The 23,496-nt window shown below is 36.5% G+C and overlaps 1 protein-coding gene across 1 annotated transcript; it reads right to left on the reverse strand.

Annotated features, from left to right (window-relative positions):
- Nucleotides 1-696: 696 nt before the first annotated feature.
- HOATZ (HOATZ cilia and flagella associated protein) lies at nt 697-23,496 on the reverse strand. The gene is made up of 6 exons (XM_065883002.1): nt 23,268-23,496; nt 22,745-22,783; nt 22,193-22,263; nt 3,752-3,811; nt 3,088-3,140; nt 697-896 (listed from the first exon to the last, which is right to left on the reverse strand). The coding sequence occupies exons 1-6, from the start codon at nt 23,491-23,493 to the stop codon at nt 839-841; spliced, it is 507 nt and encodes a 168-aa protein (XP_065739074.1). The 5' UTR covers nt 23,494-23,496; the 3' UTR covers nt 697-838.

Raw genomic sequence — 23,496 nt, forward strand, 5'->3', positions numbered from 1 at the left:
CGTGGATGGATCTAGAGACTGTCATACAGAGTGAAGTAAGTTAGAAAGAGAAAAACAAATATCGTATATTAACGCATATATGTGGAACCTAGAAAAATGGTACAGATGAACCGGTTTGCAGGGCAGAAACTGAGACACGGATGTAGAGAACAAACGTATGGACACCAAGTGGGGAAAGTGGAGGGGTGGTGGTGGTGGTGGTGTGACGAACTGGGCAATTGGGATTGACATGTATACACTGATGTGTATAAAATTGATGACTAATAAGAACCTGCTGTATAAAAAATATATATAAATAAATAAGACAAAGGAATGTTGAGCCAGCTAGTCACAGAACTAGAAGCAATTCACTTCTGACTTTAGATATGTTCCAGAAACTGAGTAAACCAAATTTTGGGAAATGGATTTTTTTTTTTTACTGCAAGAAGACTTTAAAGTTTTCAGGACTGACCTTTCATCTCTATTTCCTTATTAATTGTTTTCACTGGTGGTCTACAAGTTGAAGCACATGAAGCCCCTGTTTCTTGTTTATCTGATATTCATAACATAGACCAAATATTGCAATTTTGGAAATACCCTTCAGATGAAAACAGGATAAAGAGGAGTTTGTGAATGTATAAGATGAGAGAGACGATTACTGTGTGGTACCAAGTACAGTGACATTCACTAAGTAAAATAGACACAAGTATTCAATAACTGGTAAAATTCCTAGAAGTGCTGCATATTTAACTTTTATTTCTTTGTCTAATTTAACTGATTCCGATGATCCTGACGTAAGAGCAGGTTGTTTCAAAAGTGAAGATCTAAGTGAGCCATCCTCTCCCATGTGTCAATCAAATTAGTCCAAGGCTTTGACTTCTTCTTGGTCTTCTTTATCTGACTCTGAAATCACTTTCCTGTTGGCATTAACATGAATCAGTTCCAATACACAGAACTCTGTAGTTGTGAACACAACGTGGCATGAAAAAATTTTTTGAAAGTTTCTGCAGTAAAGATTTACTGTCTTGCATTCTGACTATGCCTTAGATTTTGCAATCAAGTGTAAACATCTGTGTGGGAGGAGTGGTCATTCCACTGTCAAGTGTGACCTGAAGGGCACAGGAGCAGACTTCCTAAACTTAAATATATTGTGCTCACCTGAGTCAAACCTCTGAGATTTCATCATTGGTGATTGATTTCTTTGGATGACCCATTGTTCCTTCTTGTCAGCCCTCTTTTACGATGCAAATATTGGATAAAAAAACATAGTGCCACTGAAACTTTACTATGTACACACTTTCTAGTTCTTTCTTTCTGACAGAAGGGGACCTGGAGTATCCTAAGATCTGATGAAGGAGTGATGGTAAGGCCATATCTGTATATGTGGGGAAAGTTTGGGTAGATAGGAAAGAATGGAGGGAGGAAAAAGGGCAAAATTAAAATAAAATTGTGTTTAAGATATTTCACAAATTTAAAAATGTTTACAAATTACTGTACAGTATAGAAACACCACTTTCTAAATTAGCTAATGCTGAACTACATGACATTTTTTAGCTAAAATTTTTTGTTACAGGGAATTCCCTGGTAGTCCAGTGGTTAGGACTTGGCGCCTTCGCTGTTGGGCCCAGGTTCAATCCCTGTTGGGGAGCTAAGATCCTGGAAGCCACTTGGCATGGCCAAAAAAAAAATTTGGCGGGGGGTAACAAATATTTTCTGAATTCCTACATGGAGGCAGTGTGCTAGGCACTTTGGGTGACCCAGTTTCTCACGGAACTTACAATATAGTCATAGACGAGTAAAAAATATGTGAAAAGTTAAATAACAACTTAAGAGATAATAAGAGTTGAATAATTATAAAATATGGGCACAAAGTAATGCATGACTAACTGCCAAAAGAATGGTGCATACAGTGACTGTGTAAGAAGCTCAGGGGAAGAAGATGTCACAGTGAAATGGAATAGAATTCAAGGCTTCAGGACACAGGAGGGAGGCCAACCTGGTACACAAAAGGAATTAGGTAAGCACTTAAATCATTAAGAGAATTATCTGTTCAAGTTGTGAAATACTGTTTTACTCTTAGGTGAATCTACATGGATAGTAACAGGACTGTTCTGATCACTCCTATAAAAATAGGCACAGAAATCTAAGGTACCCAGACAGATCTGTTGATACAATTCAAGTAGCAATCTTCATTATCTGAATCAGATGAGTGAACTTTTGACCGGACTAGTTTTGCTTCACCCTTAGAAGCTAAGTCAAATCATCTAGCTGAAAAGCAAGAAATTAAGTTGTTGAACATTGTATAGACAATATAGCCAGGTGATTAAGTGATCCTTCCATTTTTTCAGAAGTTTTAAAAATCAACATAGACATATTAATTTTTCACTAATAACATCTGATAACATTCAAGGAAGTCGGCCTCAATACCAATGAGATAAGAATAAAAATTCTATTACTTTTTGTTTTTCCCGGAATGTAGTATGCAAATAAATATTTGTCAAATTAATGTCGAGTTAGCCACATTGGGTTTCAATCAGAATACAGTAATGAAGACATTTACATTTTTTATTAGGGATTCTTTCGTGATTAACCAGTGATAGCCGGTTTCCTTTAAACTCTTCTGGACCATGTTCCTGGTGCTGCTCTAACATTATTCCGGTGATAAGGCTATTAACTCGTCACTGTGAAGCTAGAGCCCTTGCTACATGAACTTAGATTTAGCAAGTTTAGGTATGCCTTTGGTGGTATCAGAGTCGATAATCTAGAAGACCTGCTGATCTGCCAAAGATGGCAGGGCTAGGTGTGGGTAGGGGATAAGGGTGCTGAAGGGGAGTGATGGCAGGTGAATACAATTACCCAGGATGAGAAAGGAGGGGAAGAGAATGTGTACAGACTCGAGGTTGATCTACTCTCCTGTTTGCACCAGTTTATACTTCCATGTTGCACAGACATGTAAGTGGGCACAGGCTTTAATGTAGATGAGCAGAAGAAAGTTTTCTCAAGGCAAGAAATCTCTAAAACAGTGGGTGGGTTTTTAGAAGATTTGAAGGTAGGGAGCAAACTGATTAAAAAAAAAAAGAAGCACTTCCTTGACAGAAGTAGACTTACTTTGCTTTGTGTACTTTGGCTTTTGGTTTATAAGGAAGGGAAACCAGTTCTTTCTAAAACAAAACAAAATAAAAATAAAAAAGGAAACTTTTTAGTTCTTGCATTGACTGAAATTTACTTACTTGAAAAAAATCTGAGGTAAAATTATCACAGAGTTTATAATGACCAGCTTCTTAAACCTGGAGACTGTGGGGTTAGAAATGGTCCAGATTAGGGCATTTGGGGTTCATTCAGGAGAGTGTGTTTGTACATCTGGAAGTGTATGCAGTGCTATTGCTTTTATTGATTTTTCCTCTTCATTTAGCATTTGTTTTTGTAGGATCTAAGCAAGATCAGTCATTGTAAAACAAATACTAGCAATGAAGTAGCCCATGTTAATATCCTACGGCTTTACAACATGTGACAATAAGCCCAGAGACAAGAGCACCATTTCTGTGCCAACAGAGTTGCACACTGTGCAGATATCTTTGGTTTATCGAGGACTGTCAGATTATCTGATGTCTATGCCCTGCCCCCTCCAGCATATAAATGGCTCTGGACCATGGACACCTAGATTTAAGGAGTAAAGCTACAAAACCTCTCAGAATTTGCCATAGTTATATCACCCCCACCCCCACCCCGCCCTGCCCCGAGGTTTATCTGAATGTCTCACTATCAGTCTCACCGAGATCCTTTCTTCTCTTTGTTTTTTTAAGAGTTGGATAATCTCATCTCTCTTTTTAGCCTGTTTAAAGGAAAAAAAAAAAAAGAGCAGATGAGTCTTTTGGGGGGGGGGAGTAGAATTTTTTCCATTTTCCTTCTTGTATTTTGGGGCAGAATTAAAAATTTTTTCCATGATAGATTTATACTTTTCATTTATAACACAATTCAGTTTTTATTCCAGAGGATGCTGCTTTACAAAATAATTTGATTTTGATTCTAAATGGAGAGAATTTTTCTTGCCCATATAATAACTTTTATTGACTTTACTACATGAACCATACTAAGAACTTGATATGTTCTATCATTATTTTCTTATAATAACTCAGAATTCTGACATCACTATCATCCCATTTTATATATGAGGAATGTGAAGAATACTAAGGTTAAATACCTTACTCAAGGTTTTAAGTGGCAGAACTGGATTTGATACCAGCTCTACTTGAAAACAAAGCCCAAGCTATTGGCCACCACACTAAATTGCCACTAAATGGTAGCAAGACACAAAATCAGCCAGCTCAAACAGCTTGCCACCACGGACATCCATGGCAAGAGGGCTCTTCTAAGTAGCTTACATACAGAACAGAATCTCACACTCCATTGCTCCTCTGTCTTAAGATTTATCAAGATATAGACTGTATACAAAGAGGCAAATATGGGTACAAATTTTTTTTCATAGAATACAGTTATGTTCAGTATTGGAGATGGCGAGGCAGAAAATCGCATCTGGAGTGTTTGTGAACAAGAGGAGAAAGAAATCTGAGAATGTGACAAATCAAACTTGTAGGTTCAAATGGCCAAATAAAATGAAAGAAGCTCTGCTTAGGTCAAGGCTAGAAGGAAGATATAACTGAGAATGGACATAGATTTGTCATATCTCGGTAAAAATTCTGTCATCTATCCATCCATTCAAATTTATTAGGCACTGCATTATTTTCCTAGGGCTGCAGTAATGAAGTATCAAAGTCTAGACGGCTTAAAACAACAGATATTTATTGTCACACGGTTCTGGAGGCTAGAAGTCCAAAACAAGGTGTCAGCAGGGCCATGCTCCCTCTGAAACCTGTAGGGGCGTCCTTCCTTGCCTCTTCCTAGCTTCTGGTCATTTGCTGGCAACCTGGGGCTTGCTTTGGCTGGCAGCTGTGTAGCGCTAATCTCTGCTTTCGGTGGCATGTTGCTTTCTCCCTGTCTTCACATGGTTGTCCTATGAGGACACCAGTCATATTGAATTAGGGGCCCACCCTACTCTAGTATTAACTTCTTAACTAATTTTAAACACAATGATTCTATTTCCAAATGAGGTCACTTTTCATGGTACTGGGGGTTAGGACTTCAACATATCTCCTTTTTTGGTGGGACACATTTCAGTCTGTAATGAGCACCTATGATGCAACATTACTGTGCTAGGGGCTGAACAAAATACCATTCTTGCCTGCCACGTGATGGCAGACTTGTGGAAAAAAAGACAATAGTCTCACCTCACATATACTACAACGGGATTAGAATGGGATGAAATAAGAGAACCGAGGAGGCACTCTCAGTTCAGATGAAGGTGTGTATGTATCTGTGGGGGAAACTCAGAGAAGATATCCCAGTGGAGGTGATGTCCAAGATTAGGCCTGAAAGCGTAGTCACCAGATAACAGTACAGATGGGATGGGGAATAAAGCTTTCAAGACGTGGAAGGAGGAGCCGTGCTGCTGCACGAGTAATCGGCAGAGTACACTGCTGCTTTGGCTTTGCTTCATTCTGCTCAAGTCATATTAATCTTGCCTTTTAAGAGCCTACAGAGTTTTAATTTTTTTTATTTTGGGACAAGATTTCTTCTTTTTACTTGAATTTAAGGCATCATGTATCACAGAGATTGAAAGGAAAAAAATTCAGGGTCTTTTAAAAACTAAGCTTATTATTTTTCCAGTTATACATATACAGGTATCTATTCTTTTTCAAATTCTTTTCCCATTTAGGTTATTACAGAATATTGAGCAGAGTTCCCTGTGCTATAAAATACGTTCTTGTTGGTTATCTATTTTAAAAGTATAGTAGTGTGTATATGTCATTCCCAAACTCCCAGTTTATCCCTCCCCTGCACCTTTCCCCTTTGGTAACCATAAGTTAGTTTTCTGTGAGTCTGTTTCTGAAAAACTAAGCTAATTTAAAAATACCTGTCAATTTGCTATGGATTGAATAAAATAATGTCTATAGAAAAAGACCTGGGATATTTTCAGTGTAGATATTCAATGTTAGTTTCTTTTCCCCCATTACACATGTACTCAGTGGGAATTAAATGCTCCCATCCTGTGATTACACAGCACTTTATACCCTTATTACAGTATTGATCTTACTTTCCCTGCTTTATCTCATAGTTGCTACCATGTCTCTTTCAGAGTGTTACTCATCCTTTTATCCTTCCTTAGAGCTTAACAGTGCCTTGTAAATGATACTCAATGAATTTTTGTTTATTTGTCATTATATATGAATGAACCCATTACACTGTCTAATGCACAATCATTAGTCTAAGCAAAAAAAAAAAAGTTTTAGAAAGTGAAATTAAACAGTGGGTAAGTTTAGTTCTTAAAAGCCCCTATGAACAAAACTATATGATTATTTCCTGTGTAACTATTGGGTAGTCACAGGCAAGTTATATTGTCATAATGCTTCTAATATAAATGAACAAATATTTAGTTATAAGACTCTAAATAATAGTAGGGTAAAAAAGTCATTCATTTAAATTTTGATTTCAGGTGCTTTTTTATTATAATGGATTATATTATGTTACAAAATTTAATCAGTTTTTTAATATAATATAATGCACCAGAAACAAAGTTTTCAAATATGATTTGATTTCTGCTTCCTGGACATGTTTCCTGGGAATGCATAACAAAACTACTGTAGGCAACTGTGTCATCAGAACAAAAACAGTGCCAACTATTCTAAGAAATCTCTGCCAGGATAACTAAATACATTCAGTGGTAAGAGAAAATTCTTACAATTTACCTTATTAGTAGGGATAAATAATTTACTTGTTAATTTCATAACGACAAAAGAATTCTCATTTCTAACCATGGTGTTTCGGTTGTGTTCATTAATGGAATTTATAAGACATTTAAATCATTTATTAATTCTTAAAATAATAGCATAAGGGGGTCAGAATTTGTAATTTCTTTTTCAGTTTTTGTGATATAACTGACATACAACACTGTGTAAGTTCAAGGTGTACAGCGTAATGACTTTGACATGTATATATATTGTGAAATGATTAGTACTTGAGTTTAGTTACCATCCATCATCTTATATAACTACAAAATTTTTTTTACTTTTTTTTTTTTTTTGCGGTACGCGGGCCTCTCACTGCTGTGGCCTCTCCCGTTGCGGAGCACAGGCTTCAGACGCGCAGGCTCAGCGGCCATGGCTCACGGGCCCAGCTGCTCTGCGCGGCATGTGGGATCCTCCCGGACCGGGGCACAAACCCGTGTCCCCTGCATCGGCAGGCGGACTCTCAACCACTGCGCCACCAGGGAAGCCCTTTTTTAACTTTTGATGAAAACTTTTAGGATCTATTCTCTTAGCAACTTTCAAATATACCAGTACAGTATTTTTTATTATAGTCATAATGTTGTATATTATATCCCCAAGACTTATGTATCATAATATATTTATAATATTTTAATGCTGGATATTTTCTTATATTATACATTTTAATCATATTACTTATAGTTATATCCTACTCTCGAAAAAATAAATTACAGAATAAAAAGTGATTTTAGTAAGTTAGGATATGATCATTTATACATTTAATATCTCATAGAAGGTTAATGAATTTTAGTGCCACTTCAAGGATTAAGCTGCTGAGTTCTCTATTTTTGGCTTTTCAGAGCCAAACAATTTGGGTGGCAACATAGATTAGTGGAGTCAAATACATTTGGGTCTGAACCCCAATTCTGCTGTGTGATTAATGGCAAGTAATATCTTAACTATTCCTCCTGGTTCCTCCTTTCCTCCTTCCAATGTAATCACTATCCCATTGGTTAGAGGTTTGTGACCTTGGGTAAATCAAAGAACCACTTCTCTGAGTATTGATTTCTCATCTATAAGGAAGCTTGTGAAAATTGGAGATAATACAAACATTGCTTAACAATGCATGGCATACAGTGGATATTCAATAAATGGTAGCTATGATTATTATATAAAAATTTTTTTTCAATGCTTTCAAAATGTGAAAGAGTGGGAAAAAGGAGGAAAGGATGGATTACCCACCTTCTGTGTACAAGCATGGAGGATTTTTGATGATTCAACCTCTTACCTACAGGTGAGTTAGTGAATAGAGTTGGAAGGAAGAAAGGAGAAACAAGGAGGGATATCTAAGATATTACTTGCCCTTTATGCAGTAGAAATTCCTCTACAAATTCTCCAGTGTATTATAAACATTTTCCTCAGTTAAATTTCAGTTATAAAAAAGCTCTTAATAAGCACTAGACTCTAAAAGAAAGGTCCTTTCTTCTCAAGACCTGCTTCTCATATGAAAAATGCGTTTCTTCCTTGTATTATGATTAAAAATTTTTGACTGAAACATTCATCAAAGATAGCATATGGTAGTGTTTATTTCTCTGATTACCTATCTACATTACCAAAAGAAAATTTCTCTTGACCACCACAGTATAGGAGACTAATTACTGAATTTAATCTTAAGAATATCTTAGAAGAGTATTGAACTGGTTCCAATTCAATAAGCTCTTTGCTTAGTTACCTGGCAACCATCCTGATACCTAGAGAATCTAGAAACTCTTGAAACCAGTGTGGTATAGTAGTTAAGCACATTGGCTCCATTGTCAGATGGACCCAGGTTCAAACTGTCTTTACTATATTTTAGCGGTGTGACCTTGAAAAAGTCACTTACATGTTTCTGCTTCAGCTTCCTCATCGGTAATTATAAAGCTTCTCAGACAAAGCTGTTCTGATGATTAAATAAGAATATGAGTAAAGGACTTAGAGTATATATGCTGTGTAGTTAGTTCTCAAAAATATTACTATTCTCTGGTGAGAGAAGCAGATGGTTGGAAAAGGAAAAACACTCGAAGAAAATAGACTAGGGAGCACTGGGGGAAATATATTAACTCAAGTAGAAATTAAAAAAATATTTATTCTTTCCATTGGCTATCAATGCAATACATGCTCATGACACAACCATTAAAACATGTGAAAAAAAGCACATAAAGGAAAATAATATTTACACAAATTCATTGCTGAATCTAAAATCTTAATATAAGTTTAAGGTTTTAAAACATGTAAAAATTTTAGAAGAACCCTAAAGGACCTCTAAAATAAATAATCTAAGGATTTAAAGAAAATACATCAAAGGGAGAAAGGCAGCTAGGGGAGCAGCTTAATGATCATGATACAAAAAGCATGCTCAGTGATGAAAAGAAGATAGCAGTTCATCCAATTAAAAATAAATGGAGATGTAGAGGCAGGAACAAACAAAGTTGCTGAAAGATGGCGATAAGCCTCGCTTGACTGGGACAAGATGTTTGTTTTGGGGAATAGAGGTATATAGGATAGGATAGTTGAATGGCCTCATGCTGAGGACATTGACATAAAGATAGCTCTGTTTATACTTGATTTAGTAGAAGATAGGAACTATATTTCTGACCTCAATATTAATAAGTTAGAAATAAAAAAGAGATAAGAAGACTTCACAGATTTGGAAATTAAAAAGCATACTTCTAAATACTTCATGGGACAAACTATAAATCAAAATAAAAATTTAAAAATACTTAAAGTGCAATAATAATGAAAACATTATATAGCTTGTGAGTTGCAGCTAAAATAGTACTTTGAGGGCTAGTTATAACTATAAATACTTATATTAGAAAAGAGATAAAGTGGAAAATTAAGAAACAAAGTGAGAAGGGAAGGAAGTTAGAATGAAAATAAGAACTAACCCAAAATTGAAGGGAGAAGTAATAAAAATCAAGAACTGATAACATAGGAAACAAAAATAATGACAGGATAATAAAAACAAATGTTGGTTTTTTGAAAAGACTATTAAAATAGATAATCCTTTGATATAATTACTTAAGAAAAAAGGATGCAAATGATTAGAAATGAAAAGGGGTAATAACTAGAGCTCAGCAGAGAGTACAAAGATGATTAAAAACACCATGAATCCTTCACACAAATAAATTTGAAAATGTAGATGAAATGGACGATTTCCTAGTAACTTACCAAACTATTGCAAGGGAAAAAAAGACCTATTTACTCAAACACGAAAACAAAATAAACAAACAAACCAAACCTATAGTACTTATGCAGACTAGCGCCATATTTTTCATTTCAACTAATTTTAGTCAATATTTAGCTCATTGGTTGGGCTTGCCTTGGATTGAGTTGCGTCTACTTGCTGTACTATCCACTACTTCTAATAACCTTGGCTTCTAAGTTAGCTTCTATACCAGTCTTTTTCTAGGTTTCCAAGAACTGTTGCAAAGGGTGTGTGTATAGTGGAATATAGTAATATTCTTTTCTCCCTTGATTTTTGACAGGGTTCTAATTGAGAACCCTGACCTGCACTGATCTAGAGCTGCAGAATTATCATGACATTTACCTCTTAATCTATATTTGTAGAGAGAGGCATTATGATAAAATTTAATTATATTTTATTTATGTGCAATGGTTAAATTAACTTTGCCCACACATTTTGCTTCATAGTTGAAATTTCAAAATATACCTTCAGTGGTAATTTTTCTTTTTGCAGATGATGAAGATAGGGTTAAGAAAAATATGTGAGAGTCTCTTTACAGTATGAGCAAGCCAGTCTTGATTGTGTCGTTTAATCAGGATGTGGATACCTGGGTGACCATGTCTTTCATAATCTACTCATCAACCTTTGAGATTTACCACTTTGGTCAAACCATTTCATTTACTACTAAAGCTTATTTTGTACTTCCTAAAATTTTATTTTTCAATTATGGGTTAAAAAAAGAGGGAAAGCAGAGAAGATAAAAACAAACTTTCATTGGGTACCTGCTGGATGTCAGGCTTTGTGTAATTCCTTTAATCCTGAGGTAGATGATATTATTGTCTCTTTACAAATAGAAGAAACTCAACCAACATAAAAAGTAACAACTTTTCTCAGGGTCACTTAACATTAATTAGGTACCTAGTAACTGGCAGAGCCAAGGATTCAAACTCATTCTCAGTTCTGTTTGACTCCATGCTTCTTTTGCTATACTACTTAAAACACATAGTAGAGATTGTGGCACACTTACACACACATACACACACAGTAACAGAATGGTTTCTTTATTCAATCTTGATTCTGGAAATGAAGAATTAATTAGGATTAACCATGGTGAAGAAGACAGTCTCTGCTCTCACAGAAAAATTTATATTCTAGTGGAAAATGTGTGCTATGGGAATACACAGCAGGGGGAGCTAATCCAGAGTGAAGTCTGCTTGATCAAAGTTAATTTACTTATTTTATGGGATCATGTAGCACGTTGCAAAAAGTGGTTAAAGGGTAAAGAATAGTTAAACTATAGTGGTACCTATAAACTGATGAACTTTCTAAGATCTTATTTAATGTACGCTAAATATTTATGATGACTTTTGATAAGTATAAAATGAGAATTACAGTACATTCCAATTTTAGAATATTACCTAAGCAGAACCAAGTTCTGTGGTTTTACAGAGATTAGAGAACATTATCTGATGTTTTTCTTGAGGCTCCAGAATTTAATTTTTATCTCTATGCCAATAATTGCAAGTTAAATGCCCGATGGAATCACAAGGGAGTCTTAGTTCTTATTCTACACAGTCAATCTTCAGTAGCTTCTATTCCTGTTGTTACAAAATGCAAGGTTAGCATTACTATTGGCTTAAGGTAAAACTATGTCTCACATTTGGGCTTGATTCCAAAAGGCAGTATGTGCCTCTTGGCCTGTTGATTTTGATAGCAGAATGCTTCAACTGTGAATTTACTCTATGAATTTACTACCATTCCCTGTGTCTATTAATTGAAATCTGCTATGTAGATTCTACAACTTCCATGTAGTAAATTTATATCTACTATAATAATAAGATACAGAACTGTTGGCCCGCAAATGATCTACCATGTACTTTAAAAGATAGCCTGACTAACCAGAGAAAAGGCTTTCTCCAGCTCTAATCTGATATTTAGAAGGTAGATCTAAAGGCAGTCATCTATGGAAGTGGATGTTAGAGGATTATTAATCGGAGGGAGGAAGAATGCTGACTTGCAGAAAAAAATGCACGTCTAAGCACATTTTCATACCTCCTGAAAATTGCCTGATCCTGGCTCAATTCCCAGCTTGGGCATATATAATTTTCATTTGAAAAACAGTGGCTTACTAAAATGAGAGAAACATATCAGTCATTACATAAAAGGGAGTCAACAATTTTTCTTAAATGTAGGTTTTGATAAAATATGAATTTATCTGTTTTGAAAAAGAAAAAAATGTGTATTTTCTTGGTTCTGTTACATATTTTTTCTTAATTCTGTTACATATATTTTAGTGGAAAATCAATAGTAATTACCTGAAGAGCATAGCTCTTATTTTATTTTTTAAAATACTTTTCCTTTTTTAAATATTTATTTATTTATTTATGTTTAGCTGCGTCGGGTCTTCACTGCGGCATGCTGGCTTGTCTCCAGTCGTGGCGCACGGGCTCCAGAGCGTGCAGGCTCAGTAGTTGCAGTGCATGAGCTCTGTAGTTGTGGCGTATGGGCTCCACAGCGCGTGGACTCTGTAGTTGTGGCACACAGGCTTAGTTGCCCCGTGGCATGTGGAATCTTAGTTCCCTGACCAGGGATGGAACCCACGTCCCCTGCATTGGAAGGTGGATTCTTAACCACTGGACCACCAGGGAAGTCCTGCATAGCTCTTTTTAAAAACTGCTTTACTTATTTATTTTTTAAATTTCCCCAGCTTGTTTTTAATTTTTTTAAATTTTTATTGGAGTATAGTTGATTTACAATGTTGTGTTAGTTTCAGTTGTACAGCAAAGTGAAAAACTAATGTTGCTTTAAAAGGCACTTATTTTTTTAAAAAAGCAATAAGTGAGATTTGAATTTTCATGTTGAGAACAAAATGAGCATAAAATGAATTATTACACCTTTAAATTCAATAAAGTCTAGATATATTAAAGATACTTCTATATATGATTGAATTATATACTATTGATGATTCGGTCTACGATAATTACCAAGACTTGTCCTTAGCAAACAAGTAACTGCTGAGTCTTTAATGTTTTCATCATGTTGATGGTTACACAGATATGATGAATGGGTGAATGGGACTGACCTCATCTTTCAGGTATGTCTCTCCTGTCCTGCCCATTAGGTTGTAAGCAGGAGAGGGTGGGGGATTCTCCATCCAGATGACTCTATCTCATCTCTGGCCCATACTTCTCTAGCCCATATATTTAGCCCACAGGCCTATTTGACAGCTCGAATAGGCTTATCATTGCTTATCTCAAAGGCACACTCCATGAGTCTAAAACTGAACTTCTAACCCCTTCCGCCTTCCCCCAAAGCCCCCAACACCTGACCTTTATTTAACGTTCCTTGTTTCAGAGAATGGCACCATCCATGCTGTTGTGCAAGCCAGAAAACTATGAGTTATCTTTGATACCTTGCTATGCCTCACCATCCATATCCAATACACAACTGAAGTCCTACTTATTTTACTTCCTGAATATCTCTTAAATCTATCTACTTTTTCCTAATCCAAGCTACCATAACCTCCCAACTGGATGATTGCCATGGCCTTCACTCTGGTTTCCCTACGTCTGCTCCAGCCACTTTTAATTCATTCTCTTGAATTTTTTCAAACAAATCTGATATTATCATCCCCCAACTTAAAATCTTTCAATGGTTTCTTATTGTTTATGTACTATGGCCTAACCTTCCCATCACCACACTGGCCATTCAGCTTCGGACACGCGCTATGCTGTTTCTACGGTCCGGAATGCTCTCGTGGTGCTCCCTCCACTGCTCCTTCTGGCCTAATTAATGCCCACTCTTCCTTCGAATCTCAGCTTAACCTTTGCAGAAATTCTCCCTGACTCTTTTGGTTGGATCAATACTGCCCTTTTAAATGTTCCTCTAATATCATGTAAAATTCTTCATAAGTATCTCGCTCCTTAATTAAATTGCAAGTTTCAGATAAGGACAGAGTTTGTATCTTGTTTTTTGTTGCTGTTCATCATTGTTCTCCAGTGCCCAGCACAATGCCAGGTGTACAGCAAAGTGAAAAACTGCTCTAATGCTCGCTTTAAAAGGCACTTATTCTTTAAAAAAGCAATGTGAGATTTGAATTTTAATGTTCACTCAATAAATATTTGTTGAGTGAATCTTGCACAATTTTTCCAAATCAGATTCTCCTAACTTTTGGCTTGGGGTCTTATCCTACTGTTGATGTCGTTGCTTGGCTCTTCTTGCCTGAGCTTGACATTGTCTCTTCAGCTTTGGCTCTTTCCTTGCCTACGTCTCTTCTTTTTTTAAGGCTACAAACTTTTCAACTGCTTTGGGCAAACATTCTGTAAAGTTCAGTTTGGCCTTCTGACCCTACACTTCAGTGCAGGGCCCTCACCTGTATGCATTGAGACCCATACAATGTCCAATTCAACTTCACACATAGAGACTAATGTCTATACCTACTCCAACATCTACATTATATCTATTGGGAACATTTATGGCCATAAACCCCAGAGAATGCAAAGGTAATATATAAAACTTTATAACCACAATTAAGAACTATCTTTTTTCTTTCTGTTTTTACTTCTTTAGTGCTCTAAAAATTTATTCTTTAAAATAAAAGTTTCAAAGTTTAGATAAAATATCTTAAATAACTTCTAAGTTTTTTTCAAATAAATTACCGAATTAGTGTTACAATGAAAATATGCCTTTTTCTTCCTTAAATAGTCATTTAACAGAGTTTATCTCAACAATAGAATCAATTATTGGTAAATTGATTTTTGAACAGTATCTTTTGGCTTGGCCAAGAAAAAATTACTATAGTTAGGTGAATTGTCTCATATATTGATGGCTCTAAAGTAGTTTTCTGGGTATGGCAGTAGGGAATGACACGAAAGTTTAGGAATGTGATTGGAGTTTGGGGGAAAGGTACATGCTTCTAGGAATTTGCTTTTTTTTTTTTTTAATTTTAAAACCAAGCCTATCTCTGTACCAAAGTTCTACTATATAGACTGTTGTCTTGTCCCATGTGTTCAAGTCCTTGTCTTGTTTCTTTGTCTAGTATCCCCGACACTCTGGGACAGTGGCCTTGACTTATTTTCTACTCCTGATGCTGAATTCTAATTCCATGTCAAGATTTCTTTTACATGCTGTTGAACCTTGGCACCATGATCTTAAATTTCCATTTATTGCCTTTTCCTGGTATCGCTTCCTTCAGAGAACTGATAATGCTCATTGACTGTGACTTTCTTCTGTGGCCTACAGACGGTAGTTCCACTCTTGTCTGTTGCTTGCACATCCTTTTCACAAGTGACTACATGTCTGTTCATTACCTCTGAGTCTGTGAGGCCTCTGAGTCTTGGTGAATCCTATTTTGGACCATCCTCCTATTAATGAGTACCTCATATGCCATCCAGCTCACGGAACTGGACTATCATGCAGGATTCTGGTCCAGACAAGTTAACTCATCTACGTATTCACTCATAAGCATTTATTTGGTAGGTTAGGAGATCATCTGATATTTATCAGGTCCTGTGATTATAAAGTCAAAGAAGTAATGATCCTTTTCCTTAAGAAACTTAGAGCCTGCAGGAGAAATACCTCAACTACACCACAGTACATACCTCAAGTACACCACAGTACTATATGTCAGTGATTATGACTGGGGAATGCACAGGGTACTAGGGAAGCACAAAAGAAGGGGCATTTGTTATCAGCCTGGGGAATATATAAGGATGAGGAAAGACTTGAATGTGACTATTTTTGAATTGTTTTTAAGTACAAGTAGGCATTAGCTAAAGGGAGAAACGGGAGAAAAGCATTTCCAAGCGGAAGAAACTGTAGACTCATTGTCACCGAGCTGATCATGTCTCCTAGGTTCCTGCCTGTCTTTGATTACAACATTTCACCAATGGATCAATGTATAGCCTTGTTTTATGTGTATTTCTCTTTATAGATACCTTATTTTAAATACCTTGTTGATTCATCAACATTGAACTCATAGCCAACAGCACTTATAACTCATGTCTGAATAAAGCTTATCTAATGCATGTATTTTCTCCGTAAGGCATATCACAACCTTCTTGCACTTAAGAACACTAGACAGTACTTTAGCACTTGGAGGCTATTTAAAACAGTGAAATCATCAAAAAAAAAAAAAAGCAAAAAACGTGGCACTTAATAAACTGCAAAAAGGATACTGTTCACAGTATGAGCTGAAACAAGAAGGCAGAACATTGTCTTGTTCAACCTCAGCTAGGAACATGTGTGTTGAGCAACTCAAATGTTCTCTGCTCTGTGAATGTCCTCCAATGACCATGAAAGTGCTACAGGTATTGATTTTGGGGTTACAAATAAACTGTTGCTAGTGAGCTAGTAAGTGAATTTGCAAATATGGAATTGTGAATAATGAGGATTGACTATATTACCAACACATTGGCTTGGGGAACTGCACAATCCCAGGAGCCAAATAGACAAACGGCTGTATCACCTCAGGCTCTGAGGGTATGCTTGACCACACCTATGGTGACTAAAATACCTTAGCATAGAAAGTGATTAAATGGTGAAGTAAATATAGATACAGAAAATTTTAAATTTTCTCATCTGGCTCCAATATAACTTACCTACATATCTTTTCATCTTGCCGTTGATAGAGGCAAAGGGAAACGGCAGATTATGGATTTGATTTCAGGTATGTTGTATTTTCTGAGTTACCTGATCCACAGAATTACCCAGTTCTTCAATAAATTCTATTTGATTCACCCTACTTCTTATAAGGTGTTTACAAATTGCCTCCTGTAGCTGGAATCAAATTGATAGTTCTGCCTTTATTTTAAAAAATACACCATCCTTTTTTGCTTCATTTAATAGTTTAATTAATCATGTTTTACCAGGAGATAGATAGTATGGGTCCTTGCCTAATTGTACTGCAGGGCTTAAAATGCTTTTATTTTGTTCTTAGGGTGAATGTATACAGAAGAGAAAGTATACAGATCTTTGGAAAAAAGGGGATGCGATGCATTTGGGGCATGACCCTATCCAACTCTGGGGCTGGGTCTGCCTGGGGCAATGAATTCAGCTACTTGATCTCAAATCTCATTTCTTACCCGGAGTATCTTTTCGTAGATGTTGCTAAAGAAGATTAAGAGGGGAACCTCATCTGTCAACTGAAAATGTTTCCCAAGATTGAATAACGTTTGAAAACAAAGTGGTACAATAGAGGATTTAAAAGAGTGATTCATATTTATGCAATCTTTTAATTATCATTTACTACCACAATATTTGCTCGTTACTGTGAATGCACAGTCTGTTTTTATGATTCTTCCTCTTGAATTCTTTGACAAATTAGGAACAACAAGAGTTTAAATAAGTATCTTTTGTTGGTGAAGGAGAAATCCACCACTTCCTTATGGTATTTATTTTATGGAGGAAAAGGAACTTTGTTATTATTACATGAGGGCAGGAAAGCAAAATTAAAACAAAGCCAGATAACACTGTGACTGAGAAAAATTTGGTTTGTCTGGGAGGCCATTCCTGGGCAATTTGACAACAAAGAGGATTTTCTTTTATCTGAGCATCCTGGGCAATGACACTGAGGAAGTTTATTGTATCTTTGGTTTGGCTCTACAAAACTGACTTATAATGATTCTGAGCATCCCTTTGAAAGTGTAAGATAATGGAGGATAATGTTAAAGTTTTCCACTTTCATGATTCGGTGTCTAAAAATACACCTTTGTGAAACTTCTTAGACTCTTTTTCTAAGAATGTTCTCATCATAGCATGATTTGCTTCTGGTTCACTGAAGCACCATATAGCAAATTGACTTTTGAGGAAGACTTACACTATGGTCAGTATTGGTTGTACAGGTTGTGTGACTGAACAGATTAAAACCCCATTCCCAATAAAAAGTATATATTTATTGTTGTTCTGCAGATTGCATATTTTCCCTGTGAAAATCTTTAGTTTATATTCACTCACGTTAAAACTCTGATTCCAGATGGACGTTTCTAAATATGTCATCTATATACATGCCTGAAAGTACTGCTCTGATCTTTTCTTCCTCCTCCCAGCAAATGAATTATTTATAATTCTTTTCATAAAGAGATAATCAGCTAAAGAGCTTTCTTAAAGGTGGCAAAACTAAAAAGCAAATTAGTTTTATGATTTCAAAGAATTAGCTGACTATTCATTTCTTATAATGTTTTCAGACTACTTTAGAACTCTCAAAGGAAGAATAATGGTCCAGTAGAGTGCTATAAGGTTTCCTTTATGGACATAGTAAGCCATTTAATCTTGACAGACTCAAATTGTTCTTGATTTTCTGCCATGGATATCCATCGCAGAAATAATACTTGTGATTAATAGCATTTTGTCCACTAACCAAAAGCATTTATAAGGTATACCTGGAAAATATTCCAAAATGGAGGATAACATTAAAGTTTTAAAAGTTTAGTAACTGAAAAATCAGTAGGGAAGAAAAAGCTATAAAAGTACTTTTAGGAGAGACAGAGATAAATTTTTAGATTTTCATTAATTTTAAGGAGAAAGTGGAAGAAAAAACCTTTAAGAGACTTGATGGGAAATATTTTTTCGCTTTTTATAATGAAAATTATACCAGGCATTTTACTTATACAAATGTATATGTTCAAAATATGTAGAAGATTCTCAAATTGAATAGATCATTGTAAATGTTTTATTAGTTACCTAGAACCTCCCACCTCCCCATTTATGTTCTGCCATTAAGGTAAGAATTCTAGGATGGTGGTGGCAGCAATGCAGAGAGAGTACTATGGACTTAGAAAAACAGCAGTATCCAAAAATAGATTCTATGTCTTAGTGATTACAGGGAGTCACATTTCCTCCCATCATATATAGACCCACGAGGTAAAAGCAAAACCGAGATGCGAGGGGATATGCTAAATTGGTCCTAAAGCAGACTTGCAAACAGACTAGCTTAGGGGAACATTCTTGCAAAAATTGCCAGCCTAGAAAAATTTGCCAGATGTGTATATGTACAAAAGGCTAACCCAAATGGTGTTATCACTGTGTACAGCATATGTTCACTGATTAATTCAGTTATGAATTTATTTATTCAATCAACAAATATCGATATTTACTGAGTTTCAATAGCCGGAAAAGCACGAGAGTTAAGTAAATAAGAAATGACCTCTGCCCTCATGGAGGAAAAGAGAGCTAACATTTGTTGAGAGAAAACAATGGCCCGGCGCTTTACATATCTTATACCAACTCGATGAGGGGGATATTTTTATCATTCCTCCTTCTCTACCTGAGGAAAGCTGAGCCTCACAGGGGTTAATTAAATAGGCTGCTCAAGGTCACTCATATAGTAAGTGGCCGAGTCAGACTTCCAAACCTATGGTGCCTGGAATTTAGCAGGAAGGACAGAAACATACCTATAACACAATTACCTATAACACAGATTGTGACTTGCTCTGAGAGCACAGAGAAGGGAGTTATTCATTCTGTTGTCTCTAAGTCACCTCTGGGAAAGCTTCACAGAGAAGTTGCATTTGACCTGGGCCTTGAAGGTAAATGGGGGACAGCATTTTAGGTAGAGACATGAAAGTGCATTGTAGGTTGAAGAAAGAGCGTATAGTCACTGTTTCTCGTACTTGTATTCATACCACAGTTTCGAATTTTAGAATATTTGGCAGCATAGCTGAACAATGCCGTGGCCAGCAATCATTACAACACAATGAGTCTCACAGGCTTTGGAGTTAGGAGACAGGCTTTGAATCTAGGCTCGGCCACTTACCAGTTGTGGGAACTTTGGAAAATCATTTAAGCCTTGTTTGATTAAATGGGAATAATTATCATGAGGATATCTGTAAGAGCCTTCAGTTATTACACAGTTCTCTTGCTTTTATCACCATGGCATTGTTTGACTAGAACTGTATCGTACCAAACTGATTCAGCTCTCCTATATACTCGCAAGGCACAGTTTCAGTAATATTCTCTCTCTATCCTGCTGGCTTGCTGCTTGGTTAGGCCTCTTATCTTGTACTCTCAACATAATAGAATCTTCTTTATACTGCATTGCAGGACCCACTTGACTTAATGTACAATTTGGCAGATATCACAGTATAATGTGCATATTTAGGTTTAGAAAAAATATATTTTACCCATTTACCACTTCGGTAGCACATGTGGGGAGGGGTACATAATATGCCCAAGCCTAGTGGTGAGAACCAACTGTACAGAGTAGGCTGCATTGGGGGTAGGGTGGGGTATAGGGGAAGGAGGAACGAGAGTGGTAGAAGCCAGTCAGGTTATAGTCAGACTGGAAAAGAACTTGAATACCATGCTGGAGAGTCTGGTCTCCATCCTGCAGAAATGGAGAGCCAGGGGAAAAAGAAGAAAAGTAGGTGTATGGACTGAATTGTGTCATTTCCACCCGCACTCCTGCAATTCCTATGTTGAAGCCCTGACCCTCAGTGTAACTCTATGTGGAAACAGATCCTTTAGGGAGGTAAAATTAAATGAGGTCATTAGGGGCCCTAATACAATAGGACTGGTGTCCTTACAAGATGGGGAAGAGACACTAGAGCTTTCTCCCTCTGCCATGTGAGGATGCAGTGAGAAGGTGGCCATCTAGAAGCCCGGAAGGGAGGCTTCATCAGGAAGCAACTCTGGAGGCACCTTGATCTCAGACTTCCAGCCTCCAGAACTGTGAGAGAATAAAATTCTGTTATTTGAGCCACCTGGTGTGTGGTATTTTGCTATGACAGCCCTAGCAGACTAATACAGCAAGAAAGCAGCACAATAGGATTTGGGTTTTAGGAAGGTAACTAGTGCAGCATGGAGGATATTCTTTGTTTGCTCAACTCTATACATTCTTTGAGACTCAGTTCCTTTGGGAAGATTTCTTGACTCCTTAAGCTTGACTTTGATGTCCTTCAATGTGTTCCCATAGTATTAACTGCATACATCTATCATAAAAATGTATCATAATTCCTGCCTTTAATTGGCATTCTCCCCCACCAGATTATAAACTCCTTGAGATCAGTGAACACATCTTGTCTTTGTATTCCCAGCATCTAGTACAGTACTTGGCACATGGCAGGATCTCAATAGATATCTGGGAATTAATTAATTAATAATAGAAGAACCTGAGGCAAGGAAATTAGTTCTAAGACTACCATTAGCAGAACATCTACTTGTAACTCATCATATTGTCTTAATTGTTTGACAAAAGATGAAAGAAGTTGATAATAGTTTGTCTTTAATCTTTTATTTCTAATCCCTTCCAAAAATGAAATTAAAACGCGCTGAAGAAGTCAACTTTTAATGATTTTTGCTTCAATGAAAATTAGGTTCCCTTCCCATTATTAAGTGCTGGTATAAATATACATTATCTAATATCCTCAAGAGATAATAAAATGCTGACTATTTCTAATCACTTAATTTGTTTGGAGGAATCACCAAGAGTGCACAAAGGAAACTAATGTGATCAGCAAACTCAAATGCATTGTTCTGTAATTTATGTAGAATTCCCGATAAGTCTTTTGGACTTTGCCAATACATCTGTTGATGAAAGACATTAGACCAGATGAATCCTCTATCTGCTTTTATAGTACAGGAACAGTTAGAGGAATGGAATTTATCCATTAACCAAACAAAATGTTTCTATAAATCACTGTACTAATTGTTGAGTTAGAGGCTGTGCCTGCAAAAGAAAAGCTAACAAGGGATGTTGCCAAGAAGACATACGTTCAGTTGATTTGACACCACCAATGTGTTTAATTGCAGCCTTTAGGCAAAATGGCTCTAGATGATGGACTCATTCCTCTGATCATTTAATTTTGACCTATTAAGTCAATTCTATTCACTTTTTCCTGTTCTTACAATATTTCTGTTCTTACAACACTGTATATGGTTTGGGGCCTTATTGGGTGGAAAGTGTGTGAATCCATCTTTCCCCACTTCCCTCTGATTTCATTGTTCTTACACATCCTTGGGCTTTTGCAGAGACTGAGAATAGCCAAAGTTTAATAGAATTTCTTAAACTTAAATTAAAATTCTAATAAAGGTTTTCCTATTGCTCAAGCTGATATACTAGAAGCAGAAAATTTTTATATACATACGTTAAAAAAAGAATAATTGGGATGATTTGGAAAATAATAATGAAATTTTAATGAAAATCATATGACTTTCTGCAATATTGGCCTACCTTTTGGAGATACTTTTTTTTCTCCTCAGATTCCTGAATCTTCAGGGTTTCAGCAGTGACATCTCTTCTCTCTAAAGAAAACAGAATCAAATACAATCTGAAATAATTTTATCATGATTTTACAATAATGTTGATAAAAAATTAAAGTTTAAAAGGTAATACATAAAGTTGGAAGGTAAACACAAATACGTACTGTCTTGAAACTTTATGAACCAGATTCATAAATAACTGGAGATTGAATTAATTAGCTCTGGCTGCAGGGAACCTCTAATCTCTTTAGAAGAGGAGTAGCCTGAGTCCAGAGACAAGAAAAGGTCTCTAAACAGAACTTACTTGAAGTATCATAGATTACAATTTCTACATTCCTACTCAATATGTTATAGGAATTTAGGCATTTTCCTCTGGATAAATGGGGTGGTCCCTGAGGCAGGGTCTTGGTATGCAATTCAGAAAGTTATGCCAAAGGAAGAAGTTGTATCTTTACACTTATTACCTATTTTTTTTTAAGTCTAGGAATCAGGATATTGAAAGGTGTAAAACTTGGTACTTAACTGCTTTTCTCAAGGAAAAAAGGCTGGAAGTAACTTTTCTCTAAAAATATACAAAAGGGAAGTAGTCATTGGAAAAACCACAGCATTAAAGGTATTTAATTTTTCTATACCTGTGAAAATTGCATAACAGTTTCCCATCTTAGGCCTTACAGGTTAGGGAACTTGGTTCCTAATGTTGACTCTGCCTTCAACCTTCTCTAGGGCTTTCACTTTGGAACTGTATTATGTAAAAAACCATCCTTCATATCCTTTCAGCCAACATATAACATTTGCCCAGATTATTCTATACTGTTTAGACACATAGATGTCATAACCAAGGGATATTTTCAGATGGACTCTTAGATGTAACAAAGATACCACCGATCATTTTGGGGTGGAAGGATTGCTGGGAAGATTTTAGAACTGTTTGTACAGGGTTTTAGACATTTAGAATTAGGTTCTGCAGTTTCTCCTGGGAGGGGCTCTGGTGTCTGCCCCGTGGTTAGGGAGGAGGCAGAAATCGCTGACAGGAGGCAGCTACTCACCAAGCGCACTGCTCCTCGAGGGCCGCGCCACCCGCAGACGCTGACTGCTACCTCTGGACAGCACCAGCTGAGATTCGTTAGGGGGATACATCGATGCCCCGATCCAGAACTGCTTGGCCAAGTTGGCATCGCGATCCGAAGAGCCGGTGAACACCAGTAATCCCTGCGGGTGAGTTTCACACGACTCCTTTCGGCTGCTAAGACCGTTGCTGGGCCTCGTTTCCATGGC

This window comes from Phocoena phocoena, chromosome 8 (assembly GCF_963924675.1).
Source record: "Phocoena phocoena chromosome 8, mPhoPho1.1, whole genome shotgun sequence".
In the NCBI taxonomy this organism is placed as follows: domain Eukaryota; kingdom Metazoa; phylum Chordata; class Mammalia; order Artiodactyla; family Phocoenidae; genus Phocoena; species Phocoena phocoena.

Bases quoted from the DNA above. Each gene is read 5' to 3' on its own strand.
- HOATZ (XM_065883002.1), bottom strand. From the start codon at position 23,493: ATGGAAACGAGGCCCAGCAACGGTCTTAGCAGCCGAAAGGAGTCGTGT. The intron at 3,141-3,751 runs GTGAGACTGATA...GTTTTGTTTTAG, and splicing joins AAAGAGAAGAAAGGATCTCG to AAAGAACTGGTTTCCCTTCC. The intron at 897-3,087 runs GTAAGTCTACTT...TAATGCCAACAG, and splicing joins GCCAAAGTACACAAAGCAAA to GAAAGTGATTTCAGAGTCAG.